The following is a 24,482-nucleotide window of genomic DNA, read 5'->3' as shown; positions in this document are numbered from 1 at the left end:
CGTTCCAGTCCGGCTTCCGGGCCGGTCACAGTACGGAGACAGCTTTGGTCGCGTTGGTGGATGACCTCTGGAGGGCCAGGGATAGGGGTTGTTCCTCTGCCCTGGTCCTATTAGATCTCTCAGCGGCGTTTGATACCATCGACCATGGTATCTTGCTGCACCGGTTGGAGGGGTTGGGAGTGGGAGGCACCGTTTATCGGTGGTTCTCCTCCTATCTCTCCGACCGTCGCAGACGGTGTTGACAGGGGGCAGAGGTCGACCGCGAGGCACCTTACTTGTGGGGTGCCTCAGGGTCGATTCTCTCGCCTCCTGTTCAACATCTACATGAAGCCGCTGGGTGAGGTCATCAGTGGTTTCGGGTGAGTTATCATCTGTACGCTGATGATACTCAGCTGTACTTTTCCACCCGAACCACCCCAACGGCTGTCAAGTGCTGTCCCGTGTCTGGAAGCTGTACGGGTCTGGATGGGGAGAAACAGACTCAAGCTCAATCCTCCAAGGCGGAGTGGCTGTGGATGCCGGCACCCGGTACAGTCAGCTGCAGCCGCAGCTGGCTGTGAAGCGAGTTATTAGCCCCAACGGAGAGGGTGCGCAACTTGGGTGTCCTCTTGGATGGGCGACTGTCGTTTGACAATCATTTGGCGGCCGTCTCCAAGAGGGCCTTCCACCAAATGCGCTTGGTGCGCCAGTTGCGCCTTTCTTGACCGGGATGCCTTATGCACGGTCACTCATGCCCTGTCACTTCCGCTTGGACTATTGCAATGCTCTACATGGGGCTGCCCTTGAAGTGCACCCGGAGGCTGCAACTAGCCCAGAATGCAGCTGCGTGGGTAATAGTGGGGGCAACTCGTTGCTCCCATGTAACACCAATCCTGCGCAGCTTGCACTGGCTTCCTGTGGTCTTTCGGGTGCGCTTCAAGATTTTGGTTACCACCTTTAAAGCGCTCCATGGCTTAGGACCCGGGTACTTACGGGACCGCCTGCTGTTACCTTTTGCCTCCCACCGACACGTACGCTCACACAGAGAGGGCCTTCTCAGGGTGCCGTCCGCCAAGCAATGTCGGCTGGCGGCCCCCAGGGGAAGGGCCTTCTCTGTTGGAGCTCCTACGCTCTGGAATGAACTTCCCCCCGGTTTACATCAATTGCCTGATCTTCGGACCTTTCGGCGTGAGCTGAAAACGCACCTATTTATTCAAGCGGGACTGGATTGAAATTTTATTGGGGTTATTTATGTTTTAAGATTTTAAATGGTTTTAAAATTTCGGCCACATTATATTTCTTTTTAACCTCTTTTTAATGTTTATATATTGAATTTTCACTTGGCTGTACACCGCCCTGAGTCCTCCGGGAGAAGGGCGGTATAAAAATCGAAATAAATAAATAAATAAATCACATGAGGTCCTCTTTTAACGATCTGCACAGTCCTCGTTAACAATGACATCCAGGTGGCTTTTCCACTTACAACCTTGATGCTTAACAATGGAGTTTCGAGTTCCAATTAGGGTCATTAAATGAGGACTGTATGTACGGTACCAAGAGTAAGCACGAGTACCAAGCGTAACCATACACAAAACAGATTTCAGAAGCAGCTAAGCTATGAATAAATTAAGAGTTTGTTCATGAAGGTAATTTCTTTCACTTTACAGACACGTTTCCCCCTGCAATTTTTCTTTTTGCTGGAGCTGCTTAAATCTAGATCATCAAGTTGTATTTCATCTTTAAGAAATATTCTTTCACCCCAAGGATTTCAACTTTTTGTTGTAATAAAGCTTTATCCGAAGTACTAAGAATAACGGAAGACCATCTGCTAAGCGTTTAAAAGATTAATTTGTACACGGACTGGCAAAAACGAATTGCTGAGGCAACCAATATGTCTTTGTCATTCACTAATGCACTGTTCCTGTAAAGCAAGGCAGTAAAAGAAAACGAACAGATAATTGTCCTTACATGAACATTTATCCTCTGATTCTAGCTCAGGAAGGAACTTATTAGGTAAAGGGCCAATTATTCCCTTAATCTCGCTTCCCAGTTTAAAGCTAAAGCCAGTTTATTTTACAAGGCTATTGCAACAACATGGAATGGTTTACAAGCACATGCTAAATAATTATATTTACTAAATGCAATTTGCCTCTGTGAGAGATTTAATATCGAAGGATTAAATGCTAATCTTCAAAACAATGCTTTTTAGTGGAATCCATTTACAGATTCAACTATACGTTTTTCCACTGCCGAGTAAACAAGGGACATACGTGCAAATATGAACGGACCCTTAATTCCCTCCTCTGATAAATAATTTAGCAAACCTAGGAAAATTAATTTGAAAGCCTGCCCCCTGAATTACGTTATTATCAAAAAAAAAAAAAAAAGCAAGCAAACAAAGCTCTCCAAATACTTACTGTGAAATGGTGTTTGTATCTAGGTCGACGCAGCTAACATCTGGTGGAGGGTCATAAAGATCAAAATATCTGGAATCAATTCCCACTATGAATGGACACGGCGCGCTCAGGACATCAGCCAGGGCTAGGGGGCAGAGAGGAATGTACGGGCACGGCCAGTGGAAAGGAAATATCATCTTTCAAAAGAGAAGAACAAACATGTTTGAATGCAGAGAGCCAGATGTGCTTCAAGAAAAACCGGGTGGACAACCTAATAACTCTTGAACTAATGTCAACCCATCCAAAGAGATCATTTAGACCCTGAGCAAGAGCTCTGTGTTCCCAAAAGAACATGTTCTAATCCAGGGGTCTCCAACCTTGGCCACTTTAAGCCTGGAGGACTTCAACTCCCAGAATTCCCCAGCCAGTGGGAGTTGAAGCCCGCCAGGCTTAAAGTGACCAAGGTTGTAGACCCCTGTTCTAATCAATGTCTCTGGAGATTCTCAGTCATCCAAGTCATGGTTGCTCCAAAGGTGCTTTTTCAAAAGGCAATCGGACTTCCTTAGTTTTTCCATGAAGATGTTTCGCTTCTCTTCCAAGAAGCTTCTTCAGTTCTGACCTGACCTTCAGTCAGAACAGAAGAAGCTTCTTGGATGAGAAGCGAAAGGTCTTCAAGGAAAAAACAAAGCCCAATGGCCTTCTGAAAAAGCACCTTTGGGGATGTTCTGCTGAAGAAAAAGAAGGTTTTGGACTATAAGCATCTCAAAGCATCTATACATTCTTGTTATTAGGAGATAGTCTTGAGCTGCTGGTTTTATTGATTGTACTTATTGGGCCATGACCGAAATAAAGCAGAATCTGTCTGATTCTCCTCAACCCTTCATGAGGACTAGCATATTATACCTGGAAAAAAGATGTTTCTTGACAAAAGGAAGGCTGTCTGCCTCCGAAGAAAAGGGAACACTCAACCAACCATGTTCTGCTTTCAATACTGGTACATCATTATGGAAAGCAGCCATTCCTTTCTTTTAAAACATGAATTAGGCCAACGGATAGATACAACTGGGATGTTCCCATCAACAAACCTCTTGAAACAATAGTATTAATAATAACAACCCATGATTATTGATTCATATATTAGATTCATACCTGCCTTTCCCATCAACAAAGGATCTTTTATTTATCTCTGTTAATTTGTACGAAATGGAGAACCTTTTGACAAGCACCGTGCTAATGATCTGAACTAGATGAATAGCACAGCTCCGCAGCCATCTGTACAAACATCCTCAGGAGGTGAAAGCAGAACAAACAAAATGTTTAAAACATGACACTCAGCGTGAAGTGGAGGGCAGGAGGGGCCTGTGCTAGCTCAGTGGAATTTTTGACTTCATTTCTTTGAACAACAACTGGCCTTCCTACCCGCTCCACAAATGGTGTTCGAACCTCCTGCTCAGTTTGACCTGCAGCTGGTATTGAGCAAAACACTCTAAAAACCACCAGCTGAAGAATTTTGCAAACAGCTGTGGATCCTAGACAAGGGAGCAAAGGCCCATCAGAACATCGGAACCACAACATCAGAAGTTGGAAAGGGACTTTGGAGGTCTTCTGGTCCAGCCCCCTGCTCAAGTAGGAGACCCCCTATACAATTCGGGATAAATGGCTGTCAAGTCTCTTCTTAAAAGCCTCCAGATGAAATGGAAGAAAGGCAACCCCGAACATATTTGAATATATTAGGATAAAAATTGACACAGTTAAAAAAGAAGGATGCAAGAGAATGCATACCAATAAAAATGGAGAAATTAGAATTTGAAGGCGAAAGAAGATGAGACTCAGTGTAATGAGCAAAGAAATATCAGGATATGAATAAAAACTATGAAAAAAGAATATTTTGGCAAAAATTGTAACTAAGTAAAATGTATTTGAATATATTGAATTGTGAAAGACATGATACGGACAATACTCTGTTCATAAATTATGTAAGTGTGTAGGGGGGGAATTAAAAAACCAATAAAAACTTGTTCAAAAAATAAAAATTAAAATTAAAAGCCTCCAGTGAGGGAACACCGATAACTTCTGAGGACAAGCCGTTCCACTGATGAATTGTTCTCACCATCAGAAAATTTCTCCTTACTTCTAGGTTGGATCTCTCTTTAATGATCTTCTATCTTTTAGTTCTTGTCCTGCCCTCTGGTGCTTTGGAGAATAGGTTGTCCCCTTCTTCTTTGTGTCAGTCCCTCAAATATTGGAATCTGCTATCATATCACCCCCAGTCCTTAGACTAGACCAGGGGTCTCTAACTTTGTCAACTTTAAGCCTGGAAGACTTCAACTCCCAGTATTCCCCAGCCAGCAAAGCTGAAGTCCGCCAGGCTTAACGTTGACAAGGTTGAAGACCCCTGGACTAGACGTACCTAGTTCACACACAATTATTCATCGTTACCAGATCCACAAATCCCTTCTTTTAGGCCCCCAATTCCACTGTAGCCCATTTTAAATTTAAATGAAATAGAACAGGTAGTCCTTGAGCTACGACCAAAATTTCCATTGCTAAGCAAGGCACTAGTTAAGTGGGCTGTGTGTCAATTTACAACCTTTTTGCCACAGTTTTAAAGTGTATTACTGTAATTGTTAAGTGAATCATGAGGTGTTTTTTTAAAAAACGAATCTGGCTTCCCCCACGCTTGTGAGAACGTCGCAAAAGGAGATCATGTCAGGGGTCTCCAACCTTGGCAACTTTAAGACTTGTGGACTTCCAACTCCCAGAATTCTGACTGGCTGAGGAATTCTGGGAGTTGAAGTCCACAAGTCTTAAAGTTGCCAAGGTTGGAGACCTCTGGATCACGTGATCCTGGAACACTGCAACCATCTTAAATATGAATCGGGCGGTGGGGGGCGCTTGACTTTTGATCACGTGAACATGGGGAAGCTAAAACAGCCGTTAAGTGTGAAAACTTTTTTTTTCCAGTGCCCTTGTAACTTCAAACGGTCACTAAACAAATGCCTGCAAGTCAAGGACTACCTGTTATAAATTGTAATAATTATTTTTAGGGCCCTGAACTTTAAAAGATATTTTACAGTCACTTAGTTGGGGAGGGGGTTGTTGTTGTGGTCTGCCAGTAGCCTATGGAGCTGCCAACGGAGTCGGACAGCGATGAGGCTGACGTGGGGCCAGGGCCATCGGGGAGTGAGGTGCGGACTCCAGAGCCTCCAGAGACTGATAGTAGTGAAGCAGAGGAACAAGAGGAGCCTGTTCTTAATGCACGCATGAGAAGAGCTGCCAGAAGGCAAGAGCAGCTCAAGCAGAGAGGACGACTTGGGAGTAGGGCCAAGAGATGATTGGCCCCTCCCATAAGGCTCAAAACAGACCAGCACCGGCACTTGGGCTTTGCCTGAAAACAACGCTGCAGCTGCGTCTTCTGCTTCGTCCTCTGCTTCATGTATGTCTTTGTTTTTGTGGCTTCTGGACGTTTGCCAGGAAGAGCCTTTGGCAGTTTGCCTAATTGAACTAAGGTTTGTGAGATAACTGAGGAATTTGTGTTGGGAGGCATTTGTTTTACTTTGAGTTGAATGATGCTCCAGCTGTTCGAATAAAGTTTGTTTTTCCACAGACTAAGTTTATTACTACCTACTTGGGCCTGGGTCACAAAAGGTGTTTTCTGTTTATCTTAATTTGAAAATACTTATTTGAGAAATTCTCACAACTTACAGAGACCAGGGCTTCGGTTACGCTGGTGAGGACCGAAGGGCGCAAAGAGTGGATGAGGATTTTATGCTCTGTCACCGCGAAGACAAGAAGATTGACAGCATTCTCAGGTCCCAGATTCTGTAGAAGAGCAGAAAACTTCCCTCCGCTATTAATCAAAGAAAATGCAACAGGAATAAATACTACAAATGGCATATTTTTTTCCCAGGAACTGAACTATGTTTCCTCCCCAATCATCGAATGACTCAGCATAAGGGTATTCAATTACTAGTCTGAGTAACACTAAAATTACACAGCACAGAATAGATTAAAAAGCAGTTTTCCATTTGGCGCTCCCTTAACTTTTAAATAAAGTTGTAGAGTGAAGTTTGTGAAGTGACAGGTGCACACAGTCCAGCCAGAAATGGACTTAGTTCACTGCAAACAAGTCCTTCGAGATCAAACAAACCAGACATGGAACCCTTCTCACACTCTCTGAACCTGGTTTCATTCTTTCCTGTTTTCAATAATTTAGGATTCACAAGAAATTTGTTCACAAGAACAAATCGTCATCTAGCTTTGACCGGTTTCCTCAGCTTGACTGGAAAGTCACACTTCCCATTTTTAGTGTGTTTGACCTCCTCGCCTGGAGAAAAACCGCAAACCGGAAACTGTTTTTCATAACTTTTATTTATTTATTTATTTGCTTTCTTAATAGATCTGACAACTGCCCCAATCTTATAGCTCTGAGTAATCTACCACAAAATGAAACAAACTGGAAACGATAAAGCAGCGTTTCCCATCGTTGGCCATTTTGGGATTGTGGACTTCAATTCCCAGAATTCCACTGCCCAGCGTGGCTATCAAGAATAATTCTGACAATTGAAGTCCCTACCCCTGGAAATGGCCAATGCTGGGAAACACTGCAATAAAGTAAGCATCATATAGTCCTTGAATTACGACAATTGAGCCCAAAATTTATGTTGCTTCGTGAGACTTTAATTGAACTTTGGCCCATTTTTCAACCTTTCTTTCTAGAGTTGTTAAGTGAATCACTGCCGTTAAGACATTGCAACCATCATAAATAGGAACCGGTTGCCAAGCGCCTGAATTTTGATCACGGGACTGAATTTTTATCATGTTGCAATGGTCCTAAATGCCAAAAAGGGTCATGTCACTTTGTTCAGGTCTGCTGTAACTTTGAACGGTCACTAAATGAATGATTGTTAAGTCAAGGACTACCTGTAGGACAATTACAACTGCCAATTACAACAATTCCCACTGTCACGTGATCAAAATAAACATGGCGACTGACATGTATTTATGACGGTTGCCGTGTCCCAGGGTCATGTGATCATCACCTTTTGCGACTTTCTGACAAGTATAGTCAATGGGGAAGCCAGATTCACTTAACAACCGTGTGACTGACTTAACAACTACTGTGATTCATTTAACAACTGTGACAAGAAAGGTCATAAAATGAGGCAAAACTCACTTAACAACTGTCTCGCTTAGCAACGGAAATGCTGGGCTGACTGTGGTCGTAAGTTGAGGACTATCTGCCTGAGTAAGCAGGAATAGAAAAGCAAGATAAATCCAGGTGCAACTGAAAGGAAACTCTGTAGTGTAAAGTTTCTGCTTTTAAATGGGTAATTTTTATCGATTTTTTTTCTGCCTTGTTTTCCTCATCGCAACCTTTAAGAGTTAGAGAGGAAACTAATTCTTCTTTCTTGATATATTTATATATTTTTATTGTTGACTTCTTCACTAATTTCTAAATTGGTTTGTTCATCCCTCACATAACAGCACACAAATATATATACACACACACATATATTTTACTTGCCTCAGCGGTAGAGGTGATGATATGGGCTGACTAAGAATCAGATTATCATGGGGTGATAGCTATAAAACAATAAAAGCATGGTTTTTATATTTACCTGAAGATTTAAATATAAAGCAATTTGTTTGTATAGAAAACATATTGCTGTCACAGAATTAATAGCATTGCTGTAGGCTTGAAAAACATGGTTAAATATGCAGATCTCTAATGTTAAAAAAAAGTATAAAGATATATTAACATGAAATAGATATTATGATCTGACTCCAGAATCTCAAGCAGCTTCAAGCGCTGCTCTATTTGCTTGCAAATTCTATAAAAACGGTTAAATAATTTATTACAGGTGTCCTTTCCCCAAAAAATCCCAGGGAGTGCCCAGAAAAAATATGCAAGCTGAATATTTTAAAAGCTGCCAGATATCATTTTTGTAATTCACCTCCCACATCACATTCATTGCAGCTTTTAAACTTTAATACAGAATTGATTTTCATAAAGGGAAAGCTTCCACCACTCAGACTGAATTGTGAAATGGTTTAAAATAGCAAAAAAGGGTATTATATTTTTAGGTAGGACCCAAGAAAGTTTGAAAATAGAATTGAATTCTATATCAAATGTGTCTGGGGTTTGTTTTTCAAAAAGTGATCCAGAAATATTTATCAGTGGACAGATTTAACATGCCAAATTTCTAGATAATGGGATTTTTTAAAATTAGTATCTGATACTCTTTGTTTTATAATGTTATTTAGAAAAAGCCAATCGTTTTCATTTACCAACTGCTTTTAGGCCTAGATATATTTAAAAAGTAGATAATCTGACAAATAAACAGCCTTGTAACATAAAAAGTGTGACTCATACACATTTCTTGATGACTTCCAGCATTGAGTAGCAAATTTGTGGTTCCAAGTCTGTAACATTTTTACAATGCCTTTTATCTTTTTTTAGTGGAACCTACTCATCTGAATAAACGTATGAACAGAATGGAATAAATTTACACTTACCTGAACTAAAATCCTTGGTCTTTGTGGAGATGGAAAAGGAACCTTGTGCATAAAATGGGAAATATGCCTAAGGAGGGAATAATCACTTTATCTTAAGAAAAATAAATCAATCCGCATTTGTTTATAGAATACATGCTAGAGTTTTAAGGTATCATATTCAACAAGCTAACAGAATATTCTTCAGAGTCTTGGTTTGTGAAGATTAAACCCATTTGAAACTAAACATAGATCTATCTATCTATCTATCTATCTATCTATCTATCTATCTATCTATCTATCTATCTATCTATCTATCATGTCTCTCTCATCTATTTATCTATCTCTATCACTTGTCTCTCTCATCTCTCTCTCATCTCTCATCTATCTCCTATCTATCTATCTATCTATCTATCTATCTATCTATCTATCTATCTATCTATCTATCTATCTTATCTTATCTTATCTATCTATCTATCTATCTCTATCTATCTCTATCATCTGTCTCTCTCATCTATCTATCTATTTATCTATCTCTATCACTTGTCTCTCTCATCTCTCTCATCTCTCATCTATCTCCTATCTATCTATCTATCTATCTGTCTATATCTATCTATCTATCTATCTATCTATCTATCTATCTATCTATCTATCTATCTATCTCTATCTATCTCTATCATCTGTCTCTCTCATCTATCTATCTCTATCTATCTCTATCATCTGTCTCTCTCATCTATCTCTCATCTATCTATCTATTTATCTATCTCTATCACTTGTCTCTCTCATCTATCTCTCATCAATCTATCATCTATCTCCTATCTCTCTCTCTCTCTCATCTGTCTCTCTCATTTCTCATCTATATCTATAATCTGTCTCTCCTATCTATCTATCTATCTATCTATCTATCTATCTATCTATCTATCTCTATCTATCTCTATCATCTGTCTCTCTCATCTATCTCTCATCTATCTATCTATTTATCTATCTCTATCACTTGTCTCTCTCATCTATCTCTCATCAATCTATCAATCTATCATCTATCTCCTATCTCTCTCTCTCTCTCTCTCTCATCTGTCTCTCTCATTTCTCATCTATATCTATAATCTGTCTCTCCTATCCATCTACCTACCTACCTACCTACCTACCTACCTACCTACCTACCTACCATCTAGGCTCAGATTCAGACAGAAAGCTAGACTCTGGCCATTTTAGTAAGATCTCAGTTGCAGGCACAGCTGAGGAGACAAACTGGGGAACAAACATCCCCCGTGTGCTTTTGATGTCATAAAGAGTAATCTGAAGAATTTTGGTTGAACGGTTTGCACAAACACATTATAGTATCATCGATCATGTGAAAAGAAAACAGGAGGACTTGGCTACGACCAGTATGCATTCCGTCAATATTTGCAGCTGAAATACACACAAGAGATCTTGCTTCTAGATGTTGGCTTTTTATAACAGCAGTTAAATATAAAATGGGTGGATTAAACCTCTGCTTGGCCCCAAACTCTAAAAGGCAAAGGCAAAAAAGCCAAATATGTCCTTTCTGATCCCCAACAGAGAGGTCACAGTATCACTGTTGAGCCCTGACTCTCCACCGCTACCCTGGAAGTTATCCCTAGAGCAGGGGTGTCAAACTTGATTTCATTGAGGGCCGCATCAGGGTTGTGTTTGACCTTGGGAGGGGGAGGGGCATTGCCACCATTCGTGTTGGGGGCACCTGTGGTGGCCAAGTGCTAAAGTAGGACTTCCTTCAGACTCTCCCTCACTCCCATTATAATTTCCTTCCTTCCTTCCTTCCTTCCTTCCTCCCTCCCTCCCTCTTCTTTTTCCTTCCCTCTTCATTCTTTCTTCTTCCTTCTCCTCTTTCCTCTTTCAGCGAAAGAGGATCTCGGGAGGGCTGCACACTATCAAGTTTGCATTGCTGCAGACCAGGAAAGGAAAAAAAAGAATGATCAAATTTGAGGAGGGGTCAGGATTTGGGGAGACGCCAGGCAAGCTTGCCCCAGTTATCAAGGGCATAGGCTGGCTCAAGTGCCCTTCCGACTGAAATGATCAAAGTTATGTATTACAATGACAGTTAATGATGCGTGGAGCCCAAAATACCCCTCCAACTTACTTCTCAATAGGAAGGACGTGTGGACCAGATATTGAATAGCGGTAAAGAAAAGTGAGAAATTTCTTGAACGCATCGAAGAAGGGCCAGTGGGACAGCAGGCAGATGCACTTGTTAGTTTGGACAGTTTTGGAGCTGGGTATGGCCATGAAGCCCAGTTGAGACTTCTGTTTTTCTGTCAGGTTTTCCTCAGAGTATGTTTCATAGAACTGAATAGCAGCACCGTAGACCTGCGAGTGACAGTACATTTAAATTTAAGTGACATGGGCATTCTGCATCTGCCAAGTATTTCCTTCAGGCCTAAGACATTCAAATATAGCTGCCATGGGCGACACTTAAAATGTAAGGCACATCTGCTGTAAACGTGGCAAATGTGGCTTTTAGGAACCCAGAAAAATAAAAATAAGCTCTAGCCAAGTTCTGCTTGCACACATGTAGTGGTATAGTAGCCGGCTGATGCATCACTTTTCAAAGAGCAATTGTAACCTAAGGATGGATCCCAACGAGCCTCTCCTTTATTCTTTTTACCAAGACTTTGGATAGAATCCAGTGCCCTTCCATCAAAAATTAATCTGGAAGAAATTTGGGGGGGATGGAGGAACTAGGACTTCCTCGTTTCCAGGAAGAAAAGATACAGATACAGATTAACAGAGTTGGAAGGGACTTTGTAGGTCATCTAGTCCAACCCACCCACTCACCCCCGCACAGTAGACCCTACACCATTTCTGACCGATGGCAGTCCAGTCTCTTCTTGAAAGCCTCCAGTGATGAAGTTCTCACAACTTCTGAAGGCAACTTCTGTTCCATGGGTTGATTGTTCTCACTGTCAAAAAATTCCTCCTTATTTCCAGGTTGAATCTCTCCTTGATCAGTTTCCATCCATTATTCCTTGCCTGGCCTTTGGGTGCTTGGAAAATAGCTTGACCCCCTCTTCTGTGTGACAGCCCCTCAACTATTGGAGTTCTTGCAACCATTCATCCTATGTTTTAGCCTCCAGGCTTTAATTAACTTAGATAGATTCAGATTAACAGAGTTGGATGACCTTGTAGGTCATCTAGTCCAACCCCCCGCCCCCACCTAAGCAGGAGACCCTACACCATTTCTGACAGGTGGCAGTCCAGTCTCTTCTTGAAAGCTTCCAGTGATGAAGCTCCCACAACTTCCGAACGCAACTTCTGTTCCATCGGTTGATTATTCTAACTGTCAGAAAATTTCTCCTTATTTCCAGGTTGAAAAGCAATTCTAACAGCAAAATGCTATAATCACATTTCATTCTACACTTTGTAAAACTGCTCCTGCTCAAACAGACAGCAGAGAGTGATTCTCTTGCCACCCAAACCGAAGAAGCACATTGTTTTGACAACAAGGATTCAGACAGACTGACAAACTCCAAATGTGCAGGGATGTTTCTGTATACAGGTAGTCCTCGATTTATGTCCACAACGAGCCCAAGATTTCTGTTGTTAAGCCAGACAGTTGTTAAGTGAGTTTTGCCCCATTTTAAGACCTTTTTCTGCCACACTTGTTATGTAAATCACTGCAGTTGTAAACGTAATAACACGCTCGTTAAGTGAATCTGGCTTCCGCCTTAACTTTGCTTGTCAAGAAGGTGGCAAAAGGGGATCACATGATCCCATCGTAAATATGAGTTGGTTGCTAAGCGTCTGAATCACGTGGGGATGAATCCATGGGGATGCTGCAACTGTCGTTTAAGTGTGAAAAATCATGGTCAGTCACTTTTTTCAGTGCCATTGTAATTTTGAATGGTCCCTAACCAGATGGTTGTAAGTCGAGGACCAGCTGTATTTGTAATGAGACGAAAAGAAAATAGATGGCTGGACAGATGCACTGAATGTAGCAGAGAGACAAGAAAAGAAAGAAAGGAAAAAAAAATGAATGGCTGCATAACAAGGGTAAAAGTGAACAAATGGTCACTTTAGAAAAAGCTTCCAGCCTTCCAGCTCTTTTGACTAAGTGACCAAACTCAGAAAAAGAGAAATAACAAACAACAAAGCGGGTTTGCAGAAAAAAAATTGCAGACGGCAGGAGCTGTTTGCGCTTCAGTTTGAGATGCAAAGATTCATCCCCAGCAGCCTGCCTTCAACAGGGAAGGGACACAGGGCAGAAAGCATCCTGCAGAAAGCACAGTTCCAGGAAGGCTCCACATCCATTGGCACCACTCAGGTGACCCTGAGGACACAGATAAACCTCCAAATGGCCTCAACAACCCTCTTTTGTTGTTGCTAGATGTCCGACCCATCATGACCCCATAGACAATGTTCCTCCAGGCCTTCCTGTCCTCTACCATCCTCTGGAGTCCATTTAATCTCATGCTGATTGCTTCAGTGACTCCATCCAGCCACCTCCTTCTCTGCCGTCCCCTTCTTCTTTTGCCCTCAATCTTTCCCAGCATTAGGCTCTTCTCCAGGGAGTCCTTCCATCTCATTAGGTGGCCAAAGTATTTGAGTTTCATCTTCAGGCTCGGGCCTTTTAAAGCAGGGGTCTCCAAGCTTGGTCCCTTTAAGACTTGTGGACTTCAACCCCCAGAGTCCCTCAGCCAGCAAACCTGGCTGAGGGATTTTGGGAGTTGAAGTTCACAAGTCTTAAAGGGACCAAGCTTGGAGACCCGTTCTAAAGAGCAGTCAGGGTTGATCTCCTCTAGGACTGACCGGTTTGATCACCTTGCAGTCCAAGAGACTTTCTTCTCCAGCACCAGAGTTCAAAGGCCTCCATTCTTTGGCGCTCAGCCTTCCTTATGGTCCAACTTTCACAGCCATCCATTGCAACTGGGAAAACCATAGCCTTGACTAGATGCGCTTTTGTTGGCAGGGTGATGTCTCTGCTTTTTTAATATACTGTCTAGATTTGCCATAGCTTTCCTCAACCCTCTAAAAGGATGAAAATGACCAGCTGTCTGCAAGGAATATAAATCCTTCCATTCCCCACCATCCAAGTCAGAGCTGAAGAAGCTTCTTGGATGAGAAGCGAAATGTTTTCAAAGAAACATCAGAAAGTCCAATTGCCTCTTGAAAAAAGCACCTTTGGGACAACCATGACCTGCATGACTGAGAATCTCATGGACACCAAAATGACAGTTGAGGATACTGTATATTGATCGTACCTTTTCAGCTGAGGCTCCAGTGAGCACAAACGTAGAAAATACTGGGAGGGGATATTTGCTGTTGGAGGGCCAGCATTCAATTGTTGCCCCCATTGGCAGACAAAAGAGAGGGACCGACTCTGGTAGAGGAAATGAATCATAGTCTTTTTCTGGATATCTGCATATGAGACCTATAATAATAATAATAATAATAATAATAATAATAATAATAATAATAATAATAATAATAATAATAATAATAATAATAATAATAATAATAATAATAATAATAATAATTTAATTTTTATACCGCCCTTCTCCCGAAGGACTCAGGGCGGTTAACAGCCAGATAAAATACAATACAATACAATAAAAACCAATTTAAAAACTTATTCTACATGGCCAATAATTTAAATTATAAAATACATAATATAAAACCCCATTTAAAATCCAATTTAAAAACCCATTTTACATCAGTCCTGCTCGGAAGAATAGAGGAAGCAATTTTCCGGGTCACTCCAAGTTTATGTACACAAGAAAAAAAAACCTAAAATATATATGAACTCTAATCATCATCTTCATTTAACAACCCCGTAATCCCTTGCGGGGTGGAGTCTGGGCAACTGAATGGAGCTAGCGGAGTGCTTTAATGGCCGGATGCCCTTCCTGTCGCCAATGCGGAGGTTTTTTCAGCAGATATATTCTCAGTGTGCCAGAGAGAGAAATATCTGCCTCTACCTAGGATTGAACTCATGGTCTCCTCATTGCGAGGCAAGAGCTCCACCTCTAGGCCACCGTACCACTCCATATATGAACTCTAATGCAGGAGTCTCCAACCTTGACTTGTGGACTTCAACTCCCAGAATTCCTCAGCCAGCAAAGCTGCCTGAGGAATTCTAGGAGTTGAAGTCCACAAGTCTTAAAGTTGCCAAGGTTGGAGACCTCTGCTCTAATGCCTATAGAAATAAACAGTTTTCAATTTCTCTACTTCTTTGTACTAATACTTCCGTGTCAGAAGCACTGACGTGGTAAAAGGATCTATTGTTGACATCATCGTTGCCCAGGGGATGCCCAGTTGGGGGTTCCTTTCGCGTCCACCTTCGTGGTACACATTTATCTACCATCATACGATCGGCTTTCAAACTGTTGGGTCGGCGGAAGCTGGAGCAGGCGACAGGAGCTCACCCCGTCCCACAGCAGAACAGGTCTCGAATGCGAGGCTGAGTGTTCTAACCTCGTGAGCCACCCGCGCCTTCTACTTCTCTGTAGAAAATAGTAATCATTTGAATTCATTCTGATTCAAAATTAAGAGCCAAGGAACAAAATCAGAGGCCAACTTGAATATTTGGCTGAGTTTGCCTAATTTCTTTTGTTTATTCGTTTTTCTATAGCTGCCCTTGTCATTCCAGCTGGCTCCTATTTAGCTAAATTTGATTAGTTTTAACACTGGTTGTCACTTCTGTGGATGAGTTCACTGTTGCGCAATCTCAAAGACAGTTTGTTGCTTTGTGATTCAGCGTGTTGTGCAAAATGAGGCGGCAGGGTTAATGAATGCAGTAACCTTAAAATTAACTGAGCTTCCTACGTGCAAACACAGCCACAAAATAACACCGTACCTGTTTCCGCACAAGCTAGTGTTTAAGCCTGCTGCTCTTCTGACCACTAGGAGAATGAAATTCATGAAAAACTGAACAGGAAAGCTCAAACCCAACAGGTAGTCTAACTCAAAATTACTGTGCCAGGAATAGTCATTTGTGTTTAAAATATTTTTTTTTAATTTGAATTTATATCCCGCCCTTCTCTGAAGACTCAGGGCGGCTTACACTGTGTTAAGCAATAGTCTTCATCCATTTGTATATTATATACAAAGTCAACTTTATTGCCAACAATCTGGGTCCTCATTTTACCTACCTTATAAAGGACGGAAGGCTGAGTCAACCTCGGGACTGGTGGGGCTTGAACCTGCAGTAATTGCAAGCAGCTGCTGTTAATAACAAACAGACTTAGTCTGCTGAGCCACCGGAGGCCCTTAACCACAGGGATGCTGCAAGGGTCATAAGTATGAAAAAAATGGTCGCAAGCTGCTTTTCCCAGGGCCTTTGTAACTTTGAACAATCATTAAGCCAGGGGTCTGCGAACTTGGCTCTTTTAAGACTTGTGGACTTCAACTCCCAGAGTTCCTCAGCCAGCAAAGCTGGGAGTTGAAGTCCACAAGTCTTAAAAGAGCCAAGTTTGCAGACCCCGGCACTAAGCGAACTATTGTAAGTCGAGAATTGCCTGTATTTATAGTTCTCAAGGCCGTCTTTTAAATGATGTAATCTTCAGCACCAGAACAGGTCTTTAGCCGGACTCACCTTGCAAAAGAAAATGTGCCGTGTTTATCTTATTACACAAATAGGTTATGCCACCTGACTCGCTGGTACAGGATGCAATTAGAGCATGCTTGGCAAATGACACTCTAGCATTTGTCTCAATACTTCCTGTGTTGAAGGGGGTCCTAAGGCATTCTCATCCAGCCTTAAATATCTGAGCAAAGACGATGCCTCTGCTAAGATATAACTGGAAGTTTAGCTTAATAATGTCATTGCTATCCACGGGGTCTCATCCTGTCCTCTGAATAACCAGTAAATGAGTCTGTTCTAACTTCTGTATGATATCACTTCAGATGTATGGAGACAGCCATAATGTCTCCCCTTTGGCTTTTCTGACTTAATTGTGATACACTCAAGTCTGTCACCTATTCTTCATGTTAAGTTTCCAAATGCTCGTTTTTCTGACTGGCTGCATCATCTCGGCTGCATTTCGGTTTCTAGAGGTTCTTCTGGAGCAGGGGTGTCATGGTGGCGTCACGTGACATATTGGGACTTTTCCCCCCCTTTGCTAAAATGGGCGTGGACAGCGCGTGACGCATCTGGCCCGCCTTACGGGAGTTTCACAGCTCTGTTCTAGAGGTTAAGACCAGAACCAGAGCCATGGTAGCGCAGTGATCAGAATGCAGGATTACAGGCTGACTCTGCCCACTGTCAGGAGTTTGATCCTGACCGGCTCAAGATTGACTCAGACTTCCATCCTTCTGAGGTTGGTAAAATGAGGACCCAGATTGTCGGGGGCAAGAGGCTGACCTTGTAAACAGCTCCGATGTTTCTCCTGGATGGACGGCTGTCATTTGAAGACCAGTTGGCGGCCGTCTCCAGGAGAGCTTTTTACCAGGTGCGCCTGGTCCGCCAGTTGCGCCCCTTCCTTGACCGGGATGCCTTATGCACGGTCACTCACGCTCTTATCACTTCTCGTTTGGATTATTGCAATGCTCTCTACATGGGGCTTCCCCTGAAGTGCACCCGGAGGCTTCAGTTAGTTCAGAATGCAGCTGCGCGGGTGATTGAGAGAGCCCCACGCTGCTCCCACGTAACACCGCTCCTGCGCAGTCTGCACTGGCTTCCTGTGGTCTTTCGGGTGCGCTTTAAGGTTTTGGTTACCACCTTTAAAGCGCTCCATGGCTTAGGGCCTGGGTACTTATGGGACCGCCTGCCGTTACCTTATGCCTCCCACCGACCCGTACGCTCGCACAGAGAGGGATTTCTCAGGGTGCCGTCCGCCAAGCAATGTCGGCTGGCGGCCCCCAGGGGAAGGTCCTTCTCTGTGGGGGCTCCCACACTCTGGAACGAGCTTCCCCCTGGTTTGTGCCAATTACCCGACCTTCGGACCTTTCGCCGTGAGCTGAAAACACATTTGTTTATTCAAGCGGGACTGGCTTAAATTTTTAATTCTAAACTATTAATTCTAAATAATTTTAATCGGGGTTATTATTTATAAATTTTAAGGGTTTTTAAATTTGATTGTCTTAATTTCGGCCATTATGGATTATGTTTGTTTTAAGTTCTTGTTTTAATTGTACATTGTGTTGTTTTTATACTTTGGCTGTACACCGCCCTGAGTCCTTCGGGAGAAGGGCGGTATAAAAATCTAAATAAATAAATAAATAAATAAATAAATAAATAAATAAATAAGATACAGCTATAAATCAGGGGTCCCCAACCTGTGGGCCATGAGGGGCTTGCAACCAGGCCGTGGGCTGCAGAAACAGCTGATGAGCTCACAGGCACTTGTGCAAGCAGCGTGCGAGCATGCTCAAGGGTCCTTGAGTGGCTCAGACTGCTAGACAGTCTGTTATTAACAGCAGCTGCTTGCAATTACTGCAGGTTCAAGTCCCACCAGGCCCAAGGTTGACTCAGCCTTCCATTCTTTATAAGGTAGGTAAAATGAGGACCCAGATTGTTGGGGGCAATAAGTTGACTTTGTATATAATATACAAATGGATGAAGACTATTGCTTGACATAGTGTAAGCCGCCCTGAGTCTTCGGAGAAGGGTGGGATATAAATGCAAATAAAAAAAAATTAAAAATAAAATAAAAATGCACATGCATGCTCCATTTAAGCGCGCAGCAGGCGCACACGCACACTGCTTGTGCAAATGGAGTTGCATGTGGCGATCGTTCAGAACCCTCCCCTCTTTCCCCCCACCCTCCGCCAGTCCATAAAGCCAGAAATGTTGGGGAACTCTGCTACAAAATACTATGGAACGGTGTAGAAGTCTAACTGCTATTGCTTTTTTTTTTTTTTTTTTACATTTATATCCCGCCCTTCTCCGAAGACTCAGGGCGGCTTACAATGTATAGGGCAATAGTCTCATTCTATTTGTATATTTTTTACAAAGTCAACTTATTGCCCCCCCAACAATCTGGGTCCTCATTTTACCTACCTTATAAAGGGTGGAAGGCTGAGTCAACCTTATTGCTATCATCCAACTGGAACTATTTCTCATGAACTGGAGATATAATACTTCATGGTTCTTTCTCATTAATTGGAGATTATGCTGAGCAGCCTAAGATTGCATGAGCTTTGTTGGCATCTGCATCACACTGCTGGCTTATGTTCAGTGTAATTATCCAGGACTCCTAAATGTGATTTTTTTTTTTTACATGTCAAGACAAATATTCTTCTGGCAAGCTGAGTTTCTTCCATCCCTTTGATGTCCTCCAATTTATTTATTCCTTTTGTTTCAGAATCTGTTTAGCCTACATTCATGGCATTCAAAGCTCTAAAAAAGAACCCCACCAACTCTTTCAAAAAAGGAATAAAATTTTTAAAGTTATTGTGGACCTCACAACTGTGACCAGGGCAGATGTCATGTTCATTTATCTCTTTAGAAGGCTGATCTTTGAATAATTTATTCTAGAACTGTGCAAAGTTTCCTTCAGGCTTTCAAATCCTTGCTTATGTTATATTAATTGAGCCCAATTTTCCTTGTAGAACCAAACAGATATAAAAACAAGGGTTAGTTAATTTGAGTTATTCACTGATGAATTGACCAATAAACGCAGGAGTAACTTCTTTAGTTGTTAGTTATACATTCAGAGAAAAGGAGTATAAAATAATTTGTTTTTACCCAAGAGGTTGTTGAATTTGATTCAAGTTTGGTGATTTAAGAGTTTTATATCTGGATGTCTGTGTGTGCTCATTTCACGGCTGCTACTTAATCTCCATTGTTTTGACTAGCATTATTTTTCACACTACCATCATTATTCTCTTAATAACAAATGTGGGTGGTAAAATGTGCATCTATTTTGCAACCAAACAGGGCCACCCAGCTGTAAGACTGTGGCTTATGCAGCTATCAGATTACTAGAAATTCAAAATAAAAAGGGGAAAATGCTATTAAAATAATCTAATAAAGAATTATATGCCGTGGTTTCCTGAAAATAAGACCTTGTCTTATATTTTTTGAACCCTGAAATAAGCGCTTGGCCTTATTTTTGGGGAGGTCCTATTATTTTGGGGTGCGTGGAGCAAGATGGCGCTCCTCTTGCTGTCTTATCTGATTTCCAGCTCTGTCTCCCTAACCCTAAGCAGAGGAAATGGTGGGGACCAGCTACGCATGCAGTTAAATATTATCGGGAAGGGCTTATTTTCAAGGGTGTGTGTGTTATTTTAGCGCATGCACTCAAAAGCCTGATTGGGCTTATTATCGGGGGATGTCTTATTTTTTGGGAAATAGGGTATAGTTATGTATAGAGGGAACCTTTTTGAATTTGTCAGGACACTCAGCTCTGCAAGACAGGCACATTCAAAGCCTTTACCTCTAAGGAAAACTCTCCCCAGAAAACTTTCCATTAGAAGATTAGACCTGGCATATAATTAGATCAGAGGACTCCAAACTTGTCAGCTTTTAAACTTGTGGACTTCAACTCCCAGAATTCCTCAGCCAGCAGAGCTTGAAGTCCACAAGACTTAAAAGCTAACAAATCTGAAAATCCTTGGATTAGATTAAGATTAAGGTTAGACCTCGCATGACCAAGGTCCCTTCCAACCCTATCCTTCTATGTTCTGTATCTTTTTCAACGCTATTCTTTTTTTTTTAAGTATCTTTTAAAAGAGATGTTTATTTACTTCTTATTGCAGTTGAGTGCCTCAAATAGTTGACCGAACCGAAAGGTGGGAAATCAAATAGAATAAATCAAACTAGCAATTAAATAAAATCCTTGAAAACTGAAATCAGTGGAATTTTGGATGCTGCCCTGTCTCCAAATGCGTGTAATGTATCTGCGTCACATGAATTGGTTTTCCCTTTGTAGTGCTCAGAGGAGCTGCGGTTGCATTATTTCATTATCTGAAATATTTTGAGAAGCCAGTTGACAGGTAGCAATTTTTAAATACTGGTTGTATCAGATAGCACGGCTACTTTTACAATGCTCCTAACTTTTCCCATGAGTTCAACACTACTACTTCAACTGTGCTTCTTTCCAGGAGCACAGTCGGAAAATTCAGTTTGACATTTTGCTCTGTGGATTACATACTATACTTTAAATCTCTGAAGTATTTCAACAGACTTGTCCAGGCAGGCTCTGTAGGAAAAAAAATAGGGCCATTTCTGTGCCTGGCTAGAGTTTATACTTGTATGCCTCCAGAGTGTCACAATTAAGTTTTCTTTTGTTTTCTTCTCAAGAATAGCTATGGAGATACTTGACACTGAAATATCACTATTAGAATTCCCTTGTACATATGCTGGGGGAAGAGTGGCTGTTTGGGACTGCCTAAACCTAAATTCCAGTGTATGGAATGCTCCATACAGTTCTGGTTCGCCACAATACAAACAAGATTCTGAGACCCTAGAAAGACCGCAGAGAAGAGCAACAGAGAGGGATCTGGAGGCTAAAGCATACAATGAACTACTGGGGAATTAGGTAGATCTAATCGAATGAGGGACACGGTGGCTCAGGGGCTAGGACGTTGAGGTTGTCGATCGAAAGATTGGCTGCTCGGCAGTTCGAATCCCTAGTGCTGCCGTGTAACGGGGTGAGCTCCTGTTATTTGTCCCAGATTCTGCCAACTTAGCAGTTTTGAGAGCACGTAAAAATGCAAGTAGAAAAAATAGGGACCACCTTTGGTGGGAAGGTAACAGCGTTCCGTGCACCTTTGGCGTTGAGTCATGCCGGCCACATGACCACGGAGACGTCTTCGGACAGCGCTGGCTCTTCGGCTTTTAAACGGAGATGAGCACCGCCCCCTAGAGTCGGGAATGACTAGCACGTATGTGCGAGGGGAACCTTTACCTTGACCTTTTAATCTAATGAAGACAAGAGCTGACTTGACAGCACTCTTCCAATATTTGAGGGCCTCTCACAGAGAAGGGTTGACCTCTTCTCTAAAGCAGGGGTCTCCAACCTTGGCGACTTTAAGACTCGTGGACTTCTGGGAGTTGAAGTCCACAAGTCTTAAAGTCGCCAAGGTTGGAGACCCCTACTCTAAAGCACCTAAGGGCAGGACAAGAAGCAATGGGTGGAAGATCATTAAAGAGAGACCCAACTTAGAATTAAGGCGGAATTTCTTGACAAGGAGAACAATAGATCACTGGAACGGCTTTCACCAGAAGTTGTGGGTGCTCCATCACTGGAGGTTTTTAAGAAGGGATTGGATAGCCATTTGGCCGGGATGATACAGGTCTCCTGCTTGAACAGGGGGTTAGACCACAAGACCTTCAAGGTCCCTTCCCACTCTCTTATTCTATGTTCTATATTCTAAACATGTTAGATTAACGGAACAAAATCACAGAGTGGGAAGGGACTTTGGAGGTCTTCTAGTCAACTCCCTGGTCAAGCAGGAGACCTTATACCATTCCAGAAAAGTGGTTGTCCAGCCTCTTCTTAAAAGCCTCCAGTGATGGAGCACCCACAACTTCCGAAGGCAAGTGGTTCCACTGGTTTATCGTTCTCACTGTCAGGAAATTTCTCCTCATTTCTAGGTTGTTTCTCTCCTTGATTAATTTCCATCCATTGCTTCTTGTCCTGCCTTCAGGTGCTTTGGAGGTTGACCCCCTAGGTGGACATGTAATCCATAAAACTGTAACATGTAATCCCAGGCCCAGAAACATTTTTGAAATGAATCGACCATGCTTACCTGCTTTGTATGATATGGTGTTTGTTTTTGCCACAGATTTCTTATAACACAAGTAGGCTGATAATCCCCACTGTGGAAACATAACATTGGAAAGGGCAGATTAGCATTCTAGGCCATGTAGAAACACAATGTTCTATTCTAGGTAATGTAGAAACAAGATGTTGGATCGTAAAGTGTTAAATAAACACAAGCTATGTTCCATAAAATGCTGTTTCTTTAAACCAACTTTTCTAATTACAAATGGAAAGTGTTTAACACATATGAAATAGTTTATTTTTTCATATAGGTCTTTTTATTGGATTCATGCTGATTTAAACCTTTTGGGGCAATGCTTAGTTCTCCTAACTTGCAATTACTCACTCTAGGATCCACTTTTAGCAAAAATATTATGCAATTCAATGATTCCTGTGCAGTACTAACTTATTTCTGCTGCTAGCAACATGTCTATGCAAACAAAACATTAACGGTATCCCACTAAACGTTGCCACACATCTAAATTCTAGGGCAGACCAGAAGTAAAGTGGAAAAGGCTGCCAACAAAAGCATTTTGGACACAGGCATTTTGCGAGGCAAAAGGCATGTTTTCATGTATTATGTGCATGATAAAATGTACATTTGACTTAGCCGTCAGAGCTAAATTATAAACTAGCTAAGGACATCGAGAGCAGGCAAAGAACAAAATTCCCATTAACTGCAAGGGCAGTAAGATAACTTTGGTGAATATGAAATTGTACAACATCCAAATGTGTAAAAATAATCATGAAGTAGTATCTTCATAATCAACCACTTATACTCAACACATCTTATCTGAGTTCCCCCAGTTCTAACATCTCATGAACTGATACCACTATTTCATTTCTTTAAGAGCTGATCTCTAAGTTAGCGTTTCTCAGTATTGTGCTTTCGACAAACAGTGAGAAAGACCAGCTTCTTTTCTTTTCTGTCATTTAAAAACAGCCTACGGTAGTCCTTGAGTTATGGCCACAACTGAGCCCAAATTTTCCATTGCTAAGCAAAGTATCTGTTAAGTGAGTTTTGCACCATTTTACAACCTTTCTTGCCAAAGGTGTTAAGTGAATCACTACAAATATTAAATTTCTGTATTTCAAAAGGCAGAGCATTAGGGGAGTCCTAGCCATTCTTATAACAAACAGAATAGCATGATACACTTTGAAATAACAGAAACCACTGCCAAAACATGATATACTGTACAATATAAAGGTTGGAAATCTATGGTGTTGTTGTAAGGTTTAGTAGCAAAGGCAATCTGGAATCTAGAGGATACAAACAAAACAAAACAAACAAAACAAAACAAAACAAAACTAAACTAAACTAAACTAAAATAAACTAATAAAATAAAGTAAAATAAAATAAAATAATAAAATAAAATAAAATAAAATAAAATAAAATAAAATAAGCTTTGAAGACATTTCATTTCCAAAGATCAACTGGCTAGTGAAGCTCAGTATGGACCTCAGGACCAGCAGTAAAATGTGTTCAATGAAGAGACTATAATCATAAAAGACCCATATAATTTAAACCTGTAAGAAATTAATAATACCAATGAATTTATTAGTATTATAACTATGTGTTTGGATTCAAGATTTTAAATTACACACACACACACATATGAAAAGTTCAAATAACACTGCAATTTGCAAGATATAAATATGGGCAGGGGGGCCTATAATCACACTTTGCATTACTTCTTCTACAAGTATCTATTTAACAGAAACATTTATTACGTGGGAAGAAGTTCTGTCTGCTTAATTTTTTTGTAATTTTAAAATGAAGAAGGCTGCTGTTTTACTCTGTCACCATAATTTGTTCTGATCACTGTGATTGGAACAATATGTTAAGCTCTTAGTAATTAGAAATAAAATTTAAAAGTGAAATATGTTGATGGTGCTTCTCTCTCAGCTGTCAAAATGCACATGGTTT

At 41.5% G+C, this 24,482-nt stretch overlaps 1 protein-coding gene across 5 annotated transcripts in view; it reads right to left on the bottom strand.

Annotated features, from left to right (window-relative positions):
* Window positions 1-24,482, bottom strand: part of DENND4A (DENN domain containing 4A) — a 108,290-nt gene that overhangs the window by 61,614 nt on the left and 22,194 nt on the right. For all 5 annotated transcript variants that reach the window (XM_058155942.1, XM_058155947.1, XM_058155945.1 and 2 more), the window contains exons 4-10: window positions 22,542-22,611; window positions 14,108-14,277; window positions 10,990-11,216; window positions 8,895-8,961; window positions 7,903-7,961; window positions 6,081-6,225; window positions 2,397-2,572 (exon numbers count right to left, since the gene is read on the bottom strand). In XM_058155942.1, the coding sequence (XP_058011925.1) occupies window positions 2,397-2,572; window positions 6,081-6,225; window positions 7,903-7,961; window positions 8,895-8,961; window positions 10,990-11,216; window positions 14,108-14,277; window positions 22,542-22,611 (914 nt within the window). The remainder of the gene's footprint in view (window positions 1-2,396; window positions 2,573-6,080; window positions 6,226-7,902; window positions 7,962-8,894; window positions 8,962-10,989; window positions 11,217-14,107; window positions 14,278-22,541; window positions 22,612-24,482) is intronic.

This window comes from Ahaetulla prasina, chromosome 13 (genome assembly GCF_028640845.1).
Source record: "Ahaetulla prasina isolate Xishuangbanna chromosome 13, ASM2864084v1, whole genome shotgun sequence".
Classification (NCBI taxonomy): Eukaryota; Metazoa; Chordata; class Lepidosauria; order Squamata; family Colubridae; genus Ahaetulla; species Ahaetulla prasina.
Note: the sequence above shows the minus strand (reverse complement) of the source record. Positions and strands in the feature narration are given on the sequence as shown.